The sequence below is a fragment of the Camponotus vicinus genome, unplaced genomic scaffold (genome assembly GCF_025532165.1).
Source record: "Camponotus vicinus isolate PSW18456_S1 unplaced genomic scaffold, iyCamVici1.0 SCAF_7, whole genome shotgun sequence".
Lineage (NCBI taxonomy): Eukaryota > Metazoa > Arthropoda > Insecta > Hymenoptera > Formicidae > Camponotus > Camponotus vicinus.
In genome coordinates, this window is record NW_028141979.1 from 15,783,073 (window position 1) to 15,804,831 (window position 21,759).

Below are 21,759 nucleotides of genomic sequence, written 5' to 3' on the forward strand. Positions count from 1 at the left end.
CTTACCTCAATACTCTTATATACAAAATAATGAGAGTAATCAATTGGTATAAAGAAAACACATAATTGTTTCGAAGAAAAAGTATGTAATTTGCAATTAACAATTACATATTTTTTCTTAAAAACAACTCGAAAAGTACTCAATGAAAAAATACTTTATTATAGTGTTTTGGAAAGCTCACGAGATAAGCTACAAGAATATGATATGGAAAATTGATAGTTCCATTTAAAAAAATCAAGTTGACCTTAAAATGATCCCTAAATTGGACTCCAAGGTCAGAGTCAAGGTTACCATCAGATATCCCGCTCTGAACCCTACAACTTTTGTATAAAACATTTTTTTCCATCTTGCTTACTTTACGAGATATTTGCGTGCGTCGATTAAAATGACTCACCGTGTATAAGTTTGAAATTTTAGCTACGCGCGGTTCGTAGTGTCTACTATAAAAAAAGTCATTTGTACCCTGAAGTGCCTGTTATATCGTTCGTATTGTTGCCGCTTTTCCGCGTATGTGATTGGCGGTCGATTCGAGGTACGAGGCGAACTTGATCGCGGTTATGATCCCAGATAGCCAAATATGCGCGAACAGATTTAAGCAGAACCTGCAGTCAATTTATGCTGTCAGAGAGAGAACAAAATTTGATACAGAAGTTGCTCTATTAAACGCGGTTGTCAAATTGGTGTCAGAAATGCGACAGAGCTTGCTGTTAGGCAATGTGAGCAGACTGGCAGCAAAAACCGCGCAGAGTCTGCACATACCTGACAGCAGACTGGCAGCAGAAATCGCGCAGAGCCTGCGCACAAAACCTGATAGCAGATTGACAGCAGAAATGCGACAGAGCCTGCTGACAGGCTATGTGAGCAGACTGACAGCAGAAATCGCGCAGAGTCTGCACCTACATGACAGCAGACTGACAGCAGAACTCGCGCAGAGCCTGCACATATAACCCAATAGCAGACTGACGGCAGAAATGCGACAGAGCCTGCTGACAGGCTATGTGAGCAGACTGGCAGCAAAAACCGCCCAGAGTTTGCGCACATATCTGACAGCAAATTGACGGCAGAAACCGAGCAGATCCTGCGCACATAACTTGGCAACAGATTGATAGCAGAAATCGAGCAGACTCTGTACATAACCAGCGGTTGAATAGACGCGCATTTAAATTTTAAATCTGAATAATAGGTCTTTTAATTGAACTGACTACTATATTAGTTAAAAGGTTATCTCTTTCCTTCTAATATGGAGTAAAAAAGAATTCATGACAATTTCTTTTTTATTCCACATTAGAATAAGGACAGAAATAAACTCCAAACTCGTGCAGCTAGTTCAGCTGAAAAGAACAGATTCATTATCGAAACGTGACTTTTTATTTTTTGAAGTATGAGAATGCAAATATAATTATTAAAATATAATAAGAAAACAGTATTTTATTTACACACACACACACTCACACACACATAATATACAATAATATATAAGATATATATTTTACACATTCGCACATATATCACATTTAATCATATATAATAGATTTGTTTCTTCACCCCGACGTCATCTTCAGAAACGAAGAATAATGCTATTCTTTTCCACACCCACTTCCTTGTCCTTCGATGCAAGTTTACCTAAACATAAAATCACAACATAAAATAGGCGCAAGGACATACCTTTCAATTAAAATGGCGTTGAAAAGTGCCGATTTTTTATTACGTATAAAAGATACGTTTCAACGTTTTATCATTAAAAATAGCACTGAAAAGTGCTGATTCATCTGTCTGGAACAGACAGAGATCAAGATATCGATTGTGTAACTTTTTCTAAAGTGAAAACGTGAAAAGAGAAAAAAGAAAAATTTCCGCCACTCACGCATTGATTTTAAAATGATATCAATGTGTGATTGGAAGAAATTTTTCACTTTTTACGTTTTCACGTTAGAAAAAGTCACACAATCGATATCCAAACCACAGGTCTCTCTCCTTCTCCTCTTCCCCAAACCCTCCTTTCCCTCATCCTGTCTTTTCGCTCTTCTTTCTTCATTTCTTCTTTGTCACCCATTGGTCCTTTGCCACGTTCTTCATATTATCCTGTAAATAAATCTGCAAAAAAAACTTACAAGTTAATTTTAAAAAAGAGATGAAAGCTATTAAGATAAAAATATCAATGTCTCAAGTGTATTTAAATTTGGATGCTGATCATTTTTTATGTTTAATATGAATATTTCTTAATTTTTAACAAATGTATACATATATATTTTGATTCATATTCTAATTCATATTCTAATACATTTTTAATTCTAATATTTCTACTTGCAACATAAAATATGTATTCACATGATGTGTGCATACATATATTAAATTTAAAGTAGAAATATTAGAATTCAAAGGTAAAAGCAATACGAATGTCCAGTCGTAAATCGAGATGTTTACCTTATGCAAATAATAAGTTATTCATCATCTACTTCTTCAGGATCTTCTTCTCCTCCTCTCTCTTCTTCTCTGCCTCTCTCTTCTTCTTCCTCCCAAAAATCCCGGTTAACTCTTGATGCTCCGACTCTCCGTGCACGTGGACCACGCATCCTACTGCGATATCTTTCCTTCGCAACGCGCAGAGTGTCCCGCATCTGCGTCTGAAATTCTGCTCGCGTTGGTCTTTGGAAATGTCGATTCCTGCAAATAGCCTCTGAAAAAAGGAACATTATATACAGTGATGGGAAAAAGTTCCGGAACGGTTAAATAACTTTTGAACGGTTCAAGATAAAGGGCTAAAATTTATTTGAGTTCAATGGGACTATAATATCGATCGTTTAACGACAAAACCCCTCATCCAGCCCCCAATGGGGGGCAGGGGGCGACGGGGGGGCGAATTTTTGTAATGGCACGGGGGGTCGAGTGACGGCTCATTTGAAAGGGTTTTTCAAGACGAATACAACGGATTTTGGAAAAGTTCGCTACGATTTTTTTTCGCGGACTTATGATGATTTAAAAGTAGTCGGTTGCGACACCCCACGAACGGACGGGATAAAAATTTCCATGGAATTTTTATCGATTCAAAATTGTCTCAGACGCGCGCGCGCGCGCGCGCGTGACTGTGTGTGTGTGTGTGTGTGTGTGTGACTGTGTGTGTGTCCTGCTCTCGGCGTCACCCAGGATCAACGACGTGGACGTAGCAGGAAACTAATCCCTTCGGGGTGTTGGTTTAACGTGAGTAATCCCCTAGCCTCTCACGTGCGTGTGTGTGTGTGTGTGTGTGCGTGTGTGTCACAGCATAGACAGGGACCCCATAGCTCGTCATTTCCATGGTATTTATTGACTCCAAACCTCCTCTGATCTGTGTGCGTCTGCGTATGTGTTGTGTTTAATGTATTAAGTGCTCAAACTGACTACTTTTAAATCATCATAAGTCCGCGAAAAAAAATCGTAGCGAACTTTTCCAAAATCCGTTGTATTCGTCTTGAAAAACCCTTTCAAATGAGCCGTCACTCGACCCCCCGTGCCATTACAAAGATTCGCCCCCCCGTCGCCCCCTGCCCCCCATTGGGGGCTGGATGAGGGATTTTGTCGTTAAACGATCCCATTGAACTCATATAAATTTTAGCCCTTTATCTTGAACCGTTCAAAAGTTATTTAACAGTTCCGGAACTTTTTCCCATCACTGTATATATATATTTACATATGTATATATAAAATATAATATTAATATCTTTTAAGTAAAAGCGGAAAATTTTGTACCATAAATGGCCATGATGAAACGAGAGCGTTGTATAAAGGTCGCTGTCCTTCTTCTCGGCCCCACCAAGTGAAAGATCGCGTCAATTGGTCTGCAAAGCCTTCCTTAAAACATAGATTTACGGCTTCCTTTAAGTGAAAGCCGCCGATATATTGGAAGTAATTAACCTGAAAAGATATATTAATTGAAAAAAATATAAAATATAATAAAATATATATATATATATATAAGTATATGTGTAATAAATCAATACTTATATATATTAAAGAAGTTAAAATGTTCTCTTTCCTCCACCTCCTCTCTCTCTCTCACACACATACAAACGAACACTTACAACATCGGAATATCCATTGTCATCAATATTTTGAAATGCGTCCATTTGGTCCAACGTTGAAATTGGAAGTATAGCTGGCTTCTGTGCAATGGAATTGCGATTTTGAACGCATTTCAAAATTTTCTCCAGGAGGCCATTCATTCTTCTGGAAATGAAAGGATTAATCAATAATTTTGAAAGAAAAAAAAGGACTTTTAATATTTAAATACAATACATTTCATAGTTACTTCAATTCTGACTCCACGCGATTCATTTGTTCTTCTTTCCTGTAATTATATATAAACATTTTCAAGTACATTTTTTTCACACTCATATTTTTTTATTTACTTTACAAATAAGTAAAATACTGTACAAATAAGTAAAAATGAGGGTACCTCTTCTCGTTAAATTGTTTTTGGTATGGGATTCCCTGTGAATGATAGCCAACATATTCATCACGGGGATGGTGACGTGATGAATCTTGCTGCTGCCTGGACCAGGTTTCTGCAGATGTCTGAAACTCGGATAAGGTATTATTAATATAATGCGATTTATCAGAACCCCCCCACCTGTGACAAGTGTAAATCTGTTTGTGCATTGTGTGTGTGTTGCTGTATGGTAGATGTCTGTGCATGTGTATTTTCGTATGCCCGTGTTTCTGGTGTGTATCTTGTGTGAATTGAAATGTTTGAGTGTGTTTGTATGTTTGTGTTCGTGCATTGTGATGTATATTGTTGTTCTGTATATTGTTGTGTATGTGGTTGTGTCAAGCATGTATTAGTAATAGAATTTGTAGGACTCTGATTATTTAATTCCCTGTTGATGTCGGCGATATCTTCGTTGATTACATCTGGTCCTGTGATGGTAGCTTCTGCTGTGGTCCTCCTTTGCTTTCTTGGACTTTCATCAGACGATGTTGTTTGGTACCGCACAGGTTTAGGAACCACGCGCTTTGGCCGATCCATATCGCTGTAAGTATATAAAAACACATAATATATATAAATTTTTTGTACATCACAAATATGTCTGTTTTTGTCATTTCTACAATATGCATATATATATACATTATTTATAATATGCAACATATATATTAATAATTTGCTAGAAATTTAGATACATTATAAAAATATAATGGTGTGATAAAAGAATACGTAGCACACTTTCTATTATCTGTGTGCGTATCATATATAACTGCGACAATGTATTTCGATGATTCCATTATCAAGTGATCTATATTTTTCCACAAAAGCATTTTGCATTCACTTCATTGAATTGAAAATGATGATCTCTCTCATCTCTCTTACACTGACACATATACATTTGTATATACTTGAAAGTCTGAGAATTGTTGCAATTTTTAAAATTTTTTATGTATCTTTAAAAAAATCGTTAGCAGCTAAATATAATTGAAGCTATTGATATTACTCGAGTAACTATATTCTGCAACAGATGAAACACCCTGCATATAATGCAAAATTTTTATTTCAATGTGTGACAACAATGAGGCAGGGTTCTAAAAATTGCCAGTTATATGAAAATCTATATGTGTGTTATAGATTTTCATTACTATTATAGCTGCGTGAATATCTAACAAAACTAATATATTTTTCAAGAATTATCTTTCTTCTTAAATCCTAAAACTCTTTATTTCGTTGTCTATTATATATAAACTATAATGCGACTTCAGCATGGATAATTATTTATAAATAAGTGGATAATAATTTAAAATAAGAATGAGTTTCATATTTACGTGTTTTTCCTGTTGCAGATACGGAAAAAATATGGTTTCTTCGCAGAACAATTCGCAAATTCGTCGAGTCCAACTCACTGTCTTAATAGTTGAACTCGGAATGACCGGTATTAGGTGTTACGTATAGCCGTAGCATACCGCGAAACTCAATATCCAATCATGAGTTTCTTCAATATGGCTCTACCAATCTGAGATTTCTCTTTTGGCACCTAACCGCTACTGTAATTTAGCCTATTTCGTCGTTTACGCACGTGGTTGCGGTATTATCGGTTAGGCGCCAAAAAGGAGATCTCAGATTGATGGAGCCATATTGAAGAAACTCGTGATTGGATATTGAAGGTTTGTTCGCGTCGCATGCCCCAATATGCTCCTACTCACTCCAACGCACTTTGATTTACTCATTCCGATGACGCCAACCAATTGAAGTGCGTTGGAGCGAGTAGGAGCATGTTGGGGCATGTGACGCGAACAAACCTTGAGTTTCGCGGTATGCTACGGTTACACGTAACATCTAATACCGGTTATTCCGAGTTAAACTGTTAAGACAGTGAGTTAAACTCGACGAATTTGTGATTTGTACTGCGAAGATACCACGTTTTTCTTGTGCCTGCAGTTTCCTGTGCCTCTAACAGAAAAAAGATACGTATATATAAATATGAAACCTCAGATTAAATTATCTACTTCGCGAAAATCACTGCATAAATTGTCCATAAGACAACGAAGTAGGGTTATGAGTCAAGTAAGAGAGAACTTGCGCTTGAAAAATTCTCACACGTGTAACGTTGCACAATTGAATAATTCCTCATTGCAAAATATTTCTACTTCATCGGTTGTAGAATGTAGTTCTTCTAATCTTGATACTTTACAGAATAATAGAGACATTTGCATAAATGTCAATGAGGATGATACGGCATCTTGTTCTTCTTCCATTTCACATGATTCTCAAACATCTCCATTTTCTACTTCTGAAGAACCATCTTTTCGTGAACATTTAGCATCTTGTTTTGTTGAAAATAATATAACGCATTCGCAAGGTAACAGTATCTTGTCAGTTCTGAAGAAACATACTTGTTTCTCTAATAATTTGCCCACAGATGTTAGATCTCTTCTAAATACACCACGACAACGTGTTATTATATGTAATGTTGAACCAGGGCAATACATTTATTTCAATCTTGAAACAGAAATTATTGAAAGTCTTTTGAATGCTTCATTTATAGCTGTTGTTAGAGAATTAGAACTCGATTTTAGTAGCCACATGATCCTAACATTTTCTTTGAAAAATTTGTTGTCGATGTTAGAGCAATTATGGCTAATGGAGGTATAAATTTTCGTGGCAGCAAAATACCAATAAAATTAAGATGTTTTATAGCTGATGCACCAGCTCGTGCTTTTATTTTAAATCATCGTGGTCATATGTCTCGTTATCCCTGTTCAAAGTGTAAAGTTTCTGGTATACTAAGCGATGGTCACTATGTCTTCAACGGTATGAATCATCCTCTTCGCACTGATGAAGAATATGTTTTATGTATAGATGAAGATCATCACAAAGAGGGCACAAGTCCATTATCATTACTACCAATAGGAATGATTTCTCAAGTCCCTTTTGAATATATGCATCTTGTATGCTTAGGTGTTATGAAAAAATTGTTATCTGCGTGGATACAAGGTAAATATTCACGAATATCAAAGCTTTCGGGAAGAGATATTTCTAGAATTAGTGATCGTTTAAATATTTTTAAAAAATATTGTCCTACGGAATTTGCAAGACGTCCTAGATCTTTAGATGTATATTCTAAGTACAAAGCGACAGAATTTCGCCAATTTCTTCTTTATATAGGGCCAGTTGTGATGTATAGTATATTGAACGAACATTTGTACAAGCACTTTTTACTCTTACATGGTGTTATAAGAGTCTTAGTTTCAAAGTGTCCCTCGAGAAAACAATTAAAATTTGCAGAACTCGCGTTGCACAAATTTGTACTTCGTTGTAATTCTCTTTATGGTCCAAATTTCAATAGCTACAATGTTCATGGTCTTCTTCATCTCACCGATGATGTTAAACGTCTTGGTAATTTAGATTCATTTTCTGCTTTTCCATACGAAAGTAATATGTCGATTTTTAGAAAGTATTGCAGGAAACCAAATCAACCTCTTCAACAATTTTTCAATAGAATGATGGAAATACGACAACACGGGCTATGTCAAAATCTCAATATTGAGTCATCCATTCGCGTATCAATGTCACATAATACTGATAAAAATAATCCTCATTATACTAAAATACAATTTAATGGAATATATTTAAGTACTGACTTGCGAGATAATTGCTGCATTTTGCTAGACGGATCAATCTGTATCGTCATAAATATTGTTGAAAATAATAATTCATATAATTTGATTGTTAAACGATTTTTAGAAGTAGATAATTTTTATACCATTGGCATGGAGTCCTCAGCCTTTCAGATATATAAATGTGGCAACATTAGCAGAGAGTGTATTACAATTAATTATAATGAAGTGAACGCAAAATGCTATAGAATGCCTTTATGGGAAAATAGATCACTGGATGACAGTGACAGTGATGAAGACGAGATGGAATCATCGAAATACATCGTCGCAGCTATGATACACACGGAATAGATAGAAAGTGTGTGATGTATTCTTTTATCATACCATTATTCTTATAATGTATCAAACATTTCTAGCAAATTATTAAATATATAAGTTGCATATTATTAATAATGTATATATGCATTTTGTAGAAATAAAAAAAACAGACATATTTTTAATGTACAAAAAATTTATATATATATTATGTGTTTTTATATACTTACAGCGATATGGATGGGTCAAAGTGTGTGGTTGCTAAACCTGTGCGGTATCAAACGTCTTTGGATGAAAGTCCAAGGAGGCGGAGGAGAAGCACAGCAGAAGCTACCATCACAGGACCAGATGTAATCAACAAAGATATCGCCGATCAATAGGGAAGTAAATCAGAGTCCTATAACTTCTATTATTAATACATACTTGACACAACCACATACACAACAATATACACCACAATGGACAAACACAAACATACAAACACTCAAACATTTCAATTCACACAAGATACACACCAGAAACACGGACATACGAAAATACACATGCACAGACATCTACCATACAGCAACACACACACAATGCACAAACAGATTTACACTTGTCACAGGTGGGGGGTTCTGATAAATCGCATTATATTAATAATACCTTATCCGAGTTTCAGACATCTGCAGAAACCTGGTCCAGGCAGCAGCAAGATTCATCACGTCACCATCCCCGTGATGAATATGTTGGCTATCATTCACAGGGAATCCCATACCAAAAACAATTTAACGAGAAGAGGTACCCTCATTTTTACTTATTTGTACAGTATTTTACTTATTTGTAAAGTAAATAAAAAAATATGAGTGTGAAAAAAATGTACTTGAAAATGTTTATATATAATTACAGGAAAGAAGAACAAATGAATCGCGTGGAGTCAGAATTGAAGTAACTATGAAATGTATTGTATTTAAATATTAAAAGTCCTTTTTTTTCTTTCAAAATTATTGATTAATCCTTTCATTTCCAGAAGAATGAATGGCCTCCTGGAGAAAATTTTGAAATGCGTTCAAAATCGCAATTCCATTGCACAGAAGCCAGCTATACTTCCAATTTCAACGTTGGACCAAATGGACGCATTTCAAAATATTGATGACAATGGATATTCCGATGTTGTAAGTGTTCGTTTGTATGTGTGTGAGAGAGAGAGAGGAGGTGGAGGAAAGAGAACATTTTAACTTCTTTAATATATATAAGTATTGATTTATTACACATATACTTATATATATATATATATATTTTATTATATTTTATATTTTTTTCAATTAATATATCTTTTCAGGTTAATTACTTCCAATATATCGGCGGCTTTCACTTAAAGGAAGCCGTAAATCTATGTTTTAAGGAAGGCTTTGCAGACCAATTGACGCGATCTTTCACTTGGTGGGGCCGAGAAGAAGGACAGCGACCTTTATACAACGCTCTCGTTTCATCATGGCCATTTATGGTACAAAATTTTCCGCTTTTACTTAAAAGATATTAATATTATATTTTATATATACATATGTAAATATATATATATATATATATATAATGTTCCTTTTTTCAGAGGCTATTTGCAGGAATCGACATTTCCAAAGACCAACGCGAGCAGAATTTCAGACGCAGATGCGGGACACTCTGCGCGTTGCGAAGGAAAGATATCGCAGTAGGATGCGTGGTCCACATGCACGGAGAGTCGGAGCACCAAGAGTTAACCGGGATTTTTGGGAGGAAGAAGAAGAGAGAGGCAGAGAAGAAGAGAGAGGAGGAAAAGAAGATCCTGAAGAAGTAGATGATGAATAACTTATTATTTGCATAAGGTAAACATCTCGATTTACGACTGGACATTCGTATTGCTTTTACCTTTGAATTCTAATATTTCTACTTTAAATTTAATATATGTATGCACACATCATGTGAATACATATTTTATGTTGCAAGTAGAAATATTAGAATTAAAAATGTATTAGAATATGAATTAGAATATGAATCAAAATATATATGTATACATTTGTTAAAAATTAAGAAATATTCATATTAAACATAAAAAATGATCAGCATCCAAATTTAAATACACTTGAGACATTGATATTTTTATCTTAATAGCTTTCATCTCTTTTTTAAAATTAACTTGTAAGTTTTTTTTGCAGATTTATTTACAGGATAATATGAAGAACGTGGCAAAGGACCAATGGGTGACAAAGAAGAAATGAAGAAAGAAGAGCGAAAAGACAGGATGAGGGAAAGGAGGGTGTGGGGAAGAGGAGAAGGAGAGAGACCTGTGGTTTGGATATCGATTGTGTGACTTTTTCTAACGTGAAAACGTAAAAAGTGAAAAATTTCTTCCAATCACACATTGATTTCATTTTAAAATCAATGCGTGAGTGGCGGAAATTTTTCTTTTTTCTCTTTTCACGTTTTCACTTTAGAAAAAGTTACACAATCGATATCTTGATCTCTGTCTGTTCCAGACAGATGAATCAGCACTTTTCAGTGCTATTTTTAATGATAAAACGTTGAAACGTATCTTTTATACGTAATAAAAAATCGGCACTTTTCAGCGCCATTTTAATTGAAAGGTATGTCCTTGCGCCTATTTTATGTTGTGATTTTATGTTTAGGTAAACTTGCATCGAAGGACAAGGAAGTGGGTGTGGAAAAGAATAGCATTATTCTTCGTTTCTGAAGATGACGTCGGGATGAAGAAACACATCTATTATATATGATTAAATGTGATATATGTGCGAATGTGTAAAATATATATCTTATATATTATTGTATATTATGTGTGTGTGAGTGTGTGTGTGTGTAAATAAAATACTGTTTTCTTATTATATTTTAATAATTATATTTGCATTCCCATACTTCAAAATAAAGTCACGTTTTGATAATGAATCTGTTTTTTTCAACTGAACTGACTGCACGAGTTCAAAGTTTATTTTTTTCCTTATTCTAATGTGGAATAAAAAAGATAAACTCATGAATTATCTTTTTTATTCCACATTAGAAGGAAAGAATTAAACTTTTAACTATAGTAATCAGTTCAGTTGAAAAGACCTATATTATTCACATTTAAAATTTAAATGCACGTCTATTTAAAGAGCTGGTTATGTATAGAATCTGCTCGATTTCTGCTGTCAATCTGTTGCCAAGTTCTGTGCGCAGGATCTGCTCGGTTTCTGCCATCAATCTGTTACCAAGTTATGTGCGCAGGCTCTACTCGGTTTCTGCCGTCAATCTGCTGTCAAATATGTGCGCAGACTCTGCGCGGTTTTTGGTGCCAATCTGCTCACATTGCTTGTCAGCAGATTCTGTCGCATTTCTGCCGTCAATCTGCTACCAGGTTATGTGCGCAGATTCTGCGCGATTTCTGCTGCCAGTCTGCTCACATTGCTTGTCAGCAGATTCTGTCGACAGAATACGAGCTTATAGCGGACACAGATGGCTATGGTTTTGGTTTGGGTTTCTGATCAAATTTGCTGCCAATCTGCGCGCATATTGCTAGCATTTTGCTATCTGGGATAATGACAGTTCGTATCGTGTCAGTTTAACAGTGATAAAGGTTAAATGTTGTGGTGATCGCGGTGTTAATATTTCTTAAGAGCTTGTGCCGTGTCACGCAAGATTTAGTAGAAAATATTTATAAACGAAGGCAAATTTATAAATAGGAAGGATAGAATGAAGCAGTGATGAATGAAAGAAAGTAAGTATATATATTATATTGTGTGTAATTAATAATTAATAATTAATAATTGTGTGTAATGTCCTGTCAATATTCATATGTTGTTTATGTTCAGTATTGTTAAATAGTATAAAAGGAAAATATTCATTTCTTTAGATGATAAATAATGATAGTTGTTTTACACGAATCCGTTAAAAGAAAAGATAAAAAAAGGGTAGTCGAGAAGACGCTATTTAGGTAGTCGAGAAGACGCTCTGGATGTTTTGAAGTGTTTGATTGACCATTCAGATTAAAGAAATCTTTCCTCCTTTTACCTGATTGGTCAATCAAACACTTCAGAGCATCCAGAGCGTCTTCCCGATCGCATCTTATATATATATATATCTTTATATATATTATATCTTATATTGTAAGTATATGTATAATGGCCTGTATATGTATAATGGCGACGGTGCCAGGCCTTGGACGGGATCGGACGTTTGTATATTACGTGTACGAGTCCTTTATTCGCATCAGTTCGCAATTTTTGTGCTTTCCTCTTTCCAAGAGGATTTGATTTTTGATACTGTTCTTTTGCCATTAACAAATCTAGGAGTATGTCAGAATAGATAAGATATTCATGTATAATTGTACATTTTACAGGATTACATGTACGAGTCCTTTGTTCGCATCAGTTCGCAATTTTTGTGCTTTCCTCTTTCCAAGAGGATTTGATTTTTGGTACTGTTCTTTTGCCATTAACAAATCTAGGAGTATGTCAGAATAGATAAGACATTCGAGCGCCATCTTTGCAACAAAGTTAACTACACGTGATTTTATGCGAGCCTCGCGTATTTCGTATCAAACAGCCCATCTCTGGGCTAATCAATTGTGATTTTCGGCAGAAAGTTATCCTTTTTTTGAGTGCTATCGCGGTTACTGTGGGTTTTGGGCGCCAACCGATCCTTAGTCAGAAATTCGCTAAAGTACATCGGATACACGACCGTTAGTACGGTTCTTTCGAGAACGGCCATCTTGGGCCTTTGTTCTCCCCCTTATCCTTTGTTCTCCGCAGCATCTCTCCTTGATATCTTCCACCCTAGTAATTCACCTCACTCATCATGACCTCCGAGGGTAGCAATCACCCATCTAAGGATACACAGATGGATTACGAGGAAGACTCACTCCTTACTCAATCTCTCAGCTCACTCATTAAAGAATCCGGACTGAACGACCAAGTAAGTCTCAAGAATTCTAATGCAAAAAACTCTGTTTCGAGCAATGACTCGCCCACAATAAATCAACGCAAACGACTCTTAGATATAGGAAAGGCGAATCTAAATGATTCTCTAACCTCTAACAAAATTCATATTAAGGAAGCTAATTCTACTCCCACGACACATTCTCCATCTATATCAGGCTCATTAATTACTATCAACGATTCTATCCTGAAAAATAGATACTCTGATAATAACCATGGCCCGTTTGACATCCATGTTCAACGGATCAGCAACCCTTCTGTGCCTTTGCATCCCATCACGATTGGCAGACTTTTCAACAAACTTAAAATTGAAGGAATTATAGAGATTAAAAAAGCTGGTTATTCTAAAGTCTCCGTATTCTTACAAACAGGAAAATTTGCGAATTCTCTTACTGAGGATTCACGTCTAAATGAGAATGACTTAGTCGTTAGCTTCATTCCTCCATTTCGAATTTCCAGAAAGGGCATCATCAGGAACGTCCCTTTAGAACTAACCGAAGAACAAATTATGGAAGGCATCAAGAGCCCTATCAAAATCCTCGCAATTAGAAGGCTGAACCGCAGAATCATCAACCACCCCAGACCTGCCACGGATCAGCAAACAACCAACGCTCATTCTTCCTTTGAGGATATTCTTACTCCTTCTTATTCCGTAGAAATCACATTTGAAGGCCAGAAATTACCCACATACGCTACTCTATACTATGTAAATCATCCTATTACACCATACGTTTCCAGAGTATCAATGTGCCACGCTTGTTATAGATTCGGACACATCAAGGCATCCTGCAAAGGATCCTCAAGATGTTTTCACTGTGGTGAGAAAGGCTATGTAGCCAACAAAGACGACTGCCCTCATTGGCAAAAACCTCCTATATGTGCTAACTGCAAAGGAGATCATCGTGTCACTGACCCTAACTGCTCGGAACTCCAAATACAGAAAGACATCAGGGAATACGCCGCATACAGGAACATTTCCATCGCAGACGCCAACTATATTGTTAGAGGTAAAAGATCACCGCCCCCCTTCTTTTCCTCCTCAGATGAGTTCCCATCTCTTCCCTCTCGTTCTTCACATCCCTTTTCCTACAATAAGATTGCAGATAACTTGCCCTCCTCACGACTTTCTACTCGTACATATGCTCAAGCAGCATCTCGCGCTTCCTCAGACAATCACTTCGCCCCTGTGCTAATTAAATCTAACTCCCTACCGATACTTACCTACAAGCATCAAAAGTTCTGTTACAATAACCTAACCTCTCCATCATCTTTCTCACTACCTGGTTCTGGAACCTCCTCATCTTCTCCCTCTGTCTCCTTCTCCTTACCGTTACACAAATCCCATAGCGGTACTAGTCATATCAAGTCAACTAACTCCAATAATAATAATAATAAGGAAAACCTCTCTCAATCTCCTCTAAATAACGCGAACTCCATCAGAACTTCTTTCGACGTCAATTTTTATAATCTCATTAAAAAGTTTTCTAAGTCTATCATGACTCCAGACATACCGGTGGAATTCATAGAAAAAGCAACCTTAATTATTGAAGGCTTTCTAAAATCACTAGACTCTACTACTCCATCTCTTCAAGTTGATGAATCCTCAATTGCTTAAGGAACTTTCTATTTTTCAATGGAATTGTCGCGGAGTCTTCAATAAGAGAGAGGTTTTGGCTGACCACTTAGACTCTTTTGACATTTTTGCATTCTCTGAAACCTGGCTCACCCCAGAACGTAAATTGTTCTTTAAAAATCACCACATTATTAGACGAGACGGTACCTCTAACCATTCTGGTGGGGTTTTATTAGCTGTCAGGAGAAATATAGCATTTCGTAAAGTTGAATCCATCCCCTCTTTTCCAGGCATTCTAGAAACAATCGGCGTTGAAGTTCTAGCCGTTCCCAAACCTCTCATCATCGTATCTGTCTATAAACATCCAGGTCATACGGACCCACTTCTTTGGGAGAACTTTTTCTCTTCTTTAAATTGTTTTTCCTCGGCTCACATTACTATTACTGGAGACTTTAATGCCCATCACACGGCGTGGGGTAGTCATCACTCGGATAGCACAGATAAACTTTTACTTGAGTCCACACAAGAACACCACTTCTTTCCTATAAACGATGGCACCCCTACTCGTCTCGCTCATCCTCGCAACCTCCCGTCTATTATCGATCTTACTTTTGTTTCCTCAATGACAACTCTTTTTGCAACTTGGGAATCATTTGAGGACGCCCTGGGCAGTGACCACATTCCTTCCATTATCCGTATTAATCTATCAGTAAAAAAGGTTTCCACCTACTCCCACAAACTGAGTCTATCCGGGCTTGACTGGAAAACATATCAATCCACATTGATCTCCTTAGCTCCTGATCTCCTACCTCAACTACAAGACCCTAATATTTCTCACCTAGACAAATATGAAACCCTTATCAACTCTTTTAAAAACACTGTATTATCCCTTATTCCTCCGAAACAATTGAATCAAACTCAAAAAAATTTCTGCTCGAATCAAAACCTCTCCTCACAGAAACGTTCGCCCCCTCCTGCTCCCTGGTGGAACGACACTTGCTCAGAGGCAGTTCTTCTTAGGAAACAAGCTTTTCGTCTTTTTAAAAAGTTTCCTTCCCAAGATAATTACCTTAATCTTAAGAGGCAGGAAGCCTCTACTAGAAAAATTCTACGTACAGAAAAACGTAAGAGTTGGAGATCCTTTTGCAAAGATATTTCCTCTTTTACCAACTTAAATACACTTTGGAGACTAATCAAATCTTATAAGAATAGATATCTAAGTTCTACCTCCTCTCCCCCTCCTTCCACTAATTATGAGATGCCTAATGGCATGCACAACTCCATTTCTGCCTTATGTCCGTCCTCTTGTGTTGCTCCTCCTCCAGAATTTTCGCTTTACTACAATCTCCGCCCGCAAGCCTCTGTCTTTGAAGCTCCGTTTTCTATCACAGAGCTTTGCTATGTACTTAATTTAATGGAAAAAAAGAAGACCTCTCCAGGCCTGGACCAAATTACGTACTCTATAATCTGTCACACTCCTGCAATTTATCTTCCTGCGTTCCTTGATATATTAAACGAGATCTTCTCCACTGGAAATTTTCCAGACTCATGGAAACGCTCTTTAGTTTTCTTAATCCCCAAACCGGTTCCTGGCAAATACCGACCAATTTCTCTTACATCCTGTGTACTTAAAACTCTGGAAAGACTCATACTCATGAGACTGGATTGGTGGCTGGAAAGATATAATAAACTTCCAAACTCTCAGTACGGTTTCAGAAAATCGCGGTCATACCTGGATAACCTTTCTATATTTACCTCTGAAATTCATATCAGTTTCTTGAGAGGAGGTGCCACGGCTTGCCTATTTCTTGACTTGACTAATGCCTTTGATGATGTCATACCTAATATTCTTTTCGAAGATCTCATCCAAATGGGTCTTCCTATTAATCTAAGCAAATTTATATATAACCTTATTCACCTAAGAACTATACAATTCTCAATTAACGGAGAGCTTTCTAAGGACCACTATACCTGTAAAGGAGTTCCACAAGGTTCTATCCTTAGTCCCACTTTATTCAACATTTATGTTGCTAAACTTAAAAACTATATAGGTGAAGACTGCGAGATTATTCAATTTGCTGATGATATAGCAATTTTTTCTAATTCTGTCAACATAGCCAAGTCTCTATCTAATCTTGAACTTTCAGCTAACAAAGTGTTTAAATATCTTTCGTCTAAGGGACTCTCTGTTTCTCCCTCCAAATCCTCCCTCATCCTCTTTACGAGGAAGCACATAAATCCGTCTGCTTATTCTATCTTAATTAATAATTCGATCATTCATTCCTCTGTCTATTGTCGATTTTTGGGGATCATCCTCGATTATAAACTCTCTGGTAAAGAACATGTGTCATATATTCACAAACGCTGCTCCAATCTTCTTAACGCTATCTCATCTCTGAGAGGCACCTGGTGGGGAGGTGAACCCCGCACTCTATTATGCATATACAAAGGCTTAATCAGAGGATCCATTGAATATGGATGCGCCTTCTTTCCATATAATAATTCTTCCCTTATGTCTAAACTCAACAGTATTCAATTTAAAGCTTTAAGATTCTGCCTGGGTCTCCGCAGAATCACTCCTACCAATGTAATCTTGGCTGAAGCCGCAGAGGGCCCCTTGACAGAAAGATTTAAATTTCTGACGACTAAATACATTCTCAAAATCTTCTCTCTTTATTCTCACACCGCTCTCAACAAGCTTTCTGAACTGCACTGGTACTCCACTAGGAGAAAAAGGAAAAAAGATCCCGAGCAATCCTTCCTCCTATTTCACTCATTCAGACAAATGCTAAAACATAAAAGAAATATAGCAGACTTTGATTATCCCTCTCCCTATTCAGTCTCATTCGAAGCGCTTACGTATATTCCGGATATACTCTTTACTTCCTCTAAACAAACTGAGGATATAAAAAACTCTGCGTTTCCTACCCTCACTTTTTTGAATATATATCATTGTCTCACAGTCGATAAAATTGTCTTTTACACTGATGCCTCTAAGCTGGATACGGGTTCTCCGGCTGGTTTTGCTGTTTACTCTCCTTCAAGAAACATCCAGCTCATGTTTAGAGCTCTTTCTCAATTTTCAATTTACTCTGCTGAGGCCCTAGCCATCCTATATACCCTAAACTATATCCTCGATAATCATATCCTCAAGGCGGTGATCTTTTCAGATTCTAAAAGTGTTTTAGACACCCTTACTTCTTACAACTTTGGACACTCATGCAACTACATCATATACATTATCAGAAATTGTTAGAAATGAAGAGACTCGATTACACTGTATCCCTTATTTGGATACCTTCTCATAGTGGCATTCTCGGCAACGAGACAGCAGACTGCCTGGCAAAAAACGCGATCACGAATGGCACGATTATTAACGATCCGGTTCCTTACTCGGACTTCTATTCAGTTGCTAGAATTATTTATCAGGATGACTCCACCAGAATCTTGAAAAATCAAGCTCAGCACAAGGGCAAGAAGTATTTCCAACACTTCGCCGAACTACAATCCAAGCCATGGTTCTACTACATCGAAGCGGATCGTGAAGCTATAGTCACCTGCAATAGGATTAGAAGTAACCATTATTCTCTCAACGCAAGCTTATTCAGATGTAATATCGTACAGGATCCATCGTGTCACTGTGGCCATCCATTTCAAGACGCTGACCACATATTCTGGCAATGCCCTTTACTCACCGCCACTAGAGAGGTCTTCATAAAGCAACTTCTCAAGAATAAAGTACATCCTCCGTTCCAAATGCAGGAAATCTTGAGGAAACCTACCCTCGGAGTTGTCAATACCGTATTCTCATTTATCAAGAAAAATGAACTCTATATCTAATCACAATAGTTTCCACACTGATAAATGTACACTTTCCTTTCTTCTCGCACACTTCCCTTTCATATAAAATTTGAAACATCATCACTCTCTTGCCCGACATCTACATCCTAGCTTAACTCAACTCAACAACTTTCTTAGACAGCTACGACCAGATCACTTCAAGGACAATAATCATTCAACCATAAACCAAATAAGTTCTCAACCTCCATCCAATTTACCAGTTGATGGCCGGATTACACCCTTAAAGGGACGAGGCCAACCAAACTGCAGAAGAAGAAAAAGAAGAAGAAGATAAGACATTCATGTATAATTGTACATTTTACAGGAATGCCAGAGGGTTATAGTTTCAACTCACCTCTGCAGGAAACATTCTTTAAAGATGATGCTAATCATAATCCACAGTAATTCGATGAACAAATCGTTTCTGCAGGTTTCGTAATGGATGGCATAAGGAAATAACAAAAAATAAAAGTGGATATTATGAAACATATTACTCTTGTTATTTTTGAGATTTTTGAGTGAGTTTGCGCTGTATATAGTGCTTCGATAGATATGAAAATAAATTTTGGTGTGGATCCAGATGGTGCAATTTTAGTTGCTGATATATTATTGATAATGATTCCTGGAGACTGTGGACTTCTGGAGATGAGAAACTGATGAAAGACAAGCAGGTAAAAATCTTTTTAGTGAGCAATTTATGTTTTTTGTTATTATGTTTCAATGTTACACTTTTTTATTTAAGAGTATTTAAGATTGTTTTATCTGTTATCAGGTATACAGAGACTTATCCTATGTAATACAACAATTGAGAAACAGTAAAACAGCGAGTTACAAAAAGTCGAGCGAGAATTATCAAATCTACCTACTTTGACTGAGATACAAAAGAAGCTCTCTGTGTTTTATCAAGTTGCAGTTGAATATCTGGAAGACGTTAAATTTTTAAATCCCTGTTTGTTCGAATTTAAAAAATCAGCAAAAGCTTTGACCGAAGGCAGAGTCTTGTTAATATCATACGCGAATCATTACAACAAATTAGGTTTATTACTGCAAGTCGTGCATCATAAAAGTTCTACTCAATACTTGTTGTCAACTTGAGTATTGATACTCAAGAATGCGGATGCATCCAACTCCAAAGCTGCTGAATTCAAGAGTCCTCAGATGTACGAAAAATGATTGGCGAAATTATTGGCTTAACGAAGAAAAGGCTATTTGTTCCGAGCACTAATGCAGCGCACGAGGTAACTTTGTACTCATGGCATATATTGAAAACCAAGTGCCAGATAAAAGTCGATTGCTTTTTAGTGCTGAATGATTGGGAAAAGCGGCAAATCTCACGATTTAAGAATTAATATAACAAAGCAGCAAAAATTTTTATATCTTATTCATTTGCTATTTCCTTTCTCTAGAAACGACCCACCAGGGCAGACTTGTCAAATGGTGGTTCAAGAATTAACTTCTTTATCATTTAATGCTGCTGCCAATGCTCAAATTTTATGTCCTTATGTCGAACCTATATCGAAAAGCAATTTTCAATTAAGAATAAAGCATAGAGACAAGTTAAAAGTCAAGCTTAACGACATGAGATGTATAGAAATACCAAATTTCGAAGAACAGTTTAGACCTGTATGCGAAATCAACTCGAAGATAAAAAACGGCAACTCCGGCTTAAACTTAACGATGAAGGTATGGCACTGTATCTAGATTATCTGAATATGGTGGCATTGCTCAAACAATTGAAAAATATAGATAGCAATGAAAGAGGTTTATTATGATAAAAGTATTTCTATATATGTAATAGCATTGCATGTGAATAATATTTCTTTCTAACACAATTAATATTGATTTGCAGTTGCTTTAAAAGGAAGAGTCGCTTTGCAAATGGGTAGTAACGAATTGCTGATAACGGAGCTGGTTCTCAAGAATGTGTTAACAGTTTTACAACCAGCAGAAATAGTAGCGCTGCTATCAACACTGATCTTTCAACAATGCACAGATTCAGAATCTACACTCACACCGAATCTTGCTAATGTACATGTCATCAATTGTCTTTTTTTGGAATAAATAATTAATAAAGTTTAAAGAAAATTACATATCGAATAATTAAGAGCATCGGAAAGCTAAAACAATGTTCTTTTTTCCAGGGTTGTGAGATAATGAACAAGGTGCATGCGGAATTGGAACGTTTAGAGCAGCAATATCAATTGTCGACTATACCGCCATTAAATTTCGGTTTGGTGGAAGTTCTGTCTACGAATGGGCGCAAGCTAAATCGTTCGCGGAGATCATGAAAATGACGAATGTTCAAGAGGGAATTATCGTTCGATACATACAGCAACTCGGCGAAACCTTGAGAGATGTTAAAGATGCGGCTGCGACTATAAGTGATCCGATTTTGAAAGAAAAAATGGAAGAAGCCTCGACTGCAATCAAACGCGAAGTATAAAATAATTTAAATGTCTAAAAGACATTTTAAAAAATTCTCTCTTTTTAATAATTTTTTATTTTCACATCGTAAATAGTTGGCAAGCCAAGTGTGACTTATATGTTTAAAATATATTATAATTATATATTTTTGTTTATATATTTAATGTCTTAACAAGATATATTGTGTGTGTGAATATGACAATTTGTAGTGAAAAAGGTAAAAATTTTATGAATGTGAAAAATGCTTATTTTACAAAAGTTGTTCAATTTTTTTCGGTATATTTACAAATCTAACACTTGAAACTTATAATTTTCTGTTTTTCCTTCGTAGAAATTGAAAAACATATACAAATATAGAAAATATGTACAATAATAAACTTATTTTAGAAAATCGTACTAAAAAAATCTTTAGGATATTCTCTCTTTTTACCTAAAATTTTTAACAAAAATATCTAAAAGATCAGAGAGAGACTGTTCAACAAATTTTTTATAAGATTCGAAATAGACATTCTGTGATATGTATCTTCAATTTTCATTTTCATAGATTGTATTCTCAACAACCGTCATTCGGTCCTGCTTGCCGTT

At 36.2% G+C, this 21,759-nt stretch overlaps 4 protein-coding genes and 1 pseudogene across 10 annotated transcripts; 4 read left to right on the forward strand and 1 right to left on the reverse strand.

The window, feature by feature from the left end:
- Window positions 1–1,374: 1,374 nt before the first annotated feature.
- On the reverse strand, window positions 1,375–5,960 carry LOC145974811 (uncharacterized). Of its 2 annotated transcripts, none has more exons than XM_083104844.1 (7): window positions 5,788–5,960; window positions 4,433–5,006; window positions 4,286–4,324; window positions 4,059–4,203; window positions 3,727–3,891; window positions 2,425–2,677; window positions 1,375–2,082 (listed from the first exon to the last, which is right to left on the reverse strand). In XM_083104844.1, the coding sequence occupies exons 2-6, from the start codon at window positions 4,669–4,671 to the stop codon at window positions 2,453–2,455; spliced, it is 813 nt and encodes a 270-aa protein (XP_082960970.1). In that variant the 5' UTR covers window positions 4,672–5,006; window positions 5,788–5,960; the 3' UTR covers window positions 1,375–2,082; window positions 2,425–2,452. The 2 variants fall into 2 exon arrangements, with proteins under 2 accessions (XP_082960970.1, XP_082960969.1); XM_083104843.1 differs by having other exon boundaries at window positions 1,389–2,094.
- A 356-nt stretch (window positions 5,961–6,316) lies between these two features.
- Window positions 6,317–8,715, forward strand: LOC145974367 (uncharacterized). The gene is made up of 2 exons (XM_083104158.1): window positions 6,317–8,437; window positions 8,627–8,715. Exon 1 carries the CDS (start codon window positions 7,096–7,098, stop codon window positions 8,428–8,430), a length of 1,335 nt encoding a protein of 444 aa, XP_082960284.1. The 5' UTR covers window positions 6,317–7,095; the 3' UTR covers window positions 8,431–8,437; window positions 8,627–8,715.
- Window positions 8,716–9,041: 326 nt separating this feature from the next.
- LOC145974369 (uncharacterized) lies at window positions 9,042–11,237 on the forward strand (annotated as a pseudogene). The gene is made up of 6 exons (XR_014439646.1): window positions 9,042–9,174; window positions 9,283–9,321; window positions 9,404–9,548; window positions 9,716–9,880; window positions 9,983–10,235; window positions 11,037–11,237. The product of XR_014439646.1 is annotated as an uncharacterized LOC145974369 (transcript).
- Window positions 11,238–11,615: 378 nt separating this feature from the next.
- LOC145974365 (uncharacterized) lies at window positions 11,616–15,084 on the forward strand. Of its 5 annotated transcripts, XM_083104153.1 has the most exons (4): window positions 11,616–12,118; window positions 12,254–12,334; window positions 12,556–12,589; window positions 12,740–15,084. In XM_083104153.1, exon 4 carries the CDS (start codon window positions 13,198–13,200, stop codon window positions 14,950–14,952), a length of 1,755 nt encoding a protein of 584 aa, XP_082960279.1. In that variant the 5' UTR covers window positions 11,616–12,118; window positions 12,254–12,334; window positions 12,556–12,589; window positions 12,740–13,197; the 3' UTR covers window positions 14,953–15,084. The 5 variants fall into 5 exon arrangements, with proteins under 5 accessions (XP_082960279.1, XP_082960281.1, XP_082960280.1 ...); XM_083104155.1 differs by having other exon boundaries at window positions 12,556–15,084; XM_083104154.1 differs by lacking the exon at window positions 12,254–12,334.
- A 5,072-nt stretch (window positions 15,085–20,156) lies between these two features.
- LOC145974370 (uncharacterized) lies at window positions 20,157–21,181 on the forward strand. Its single transcript, XM_083104162.1, has 3 exons — window positions 20,157–20,433; window positions 20,600–20,778; window positions 20,892–21,181. Exons 1-3 carry the CDS (start codon window positions 20,376–20,378, stop codon window positions 21,036–21,038), a joined length of 384 nt encoding a protein of 127 aa, XP_082960288.1. The 5' UTR covers window positions 20,157–20,375; the 3' UTR covers window positions 21,039–21,181.
- The last annotated feature ends 578 nt before the right edge of the window (window positions 21,182–21,759 follow it).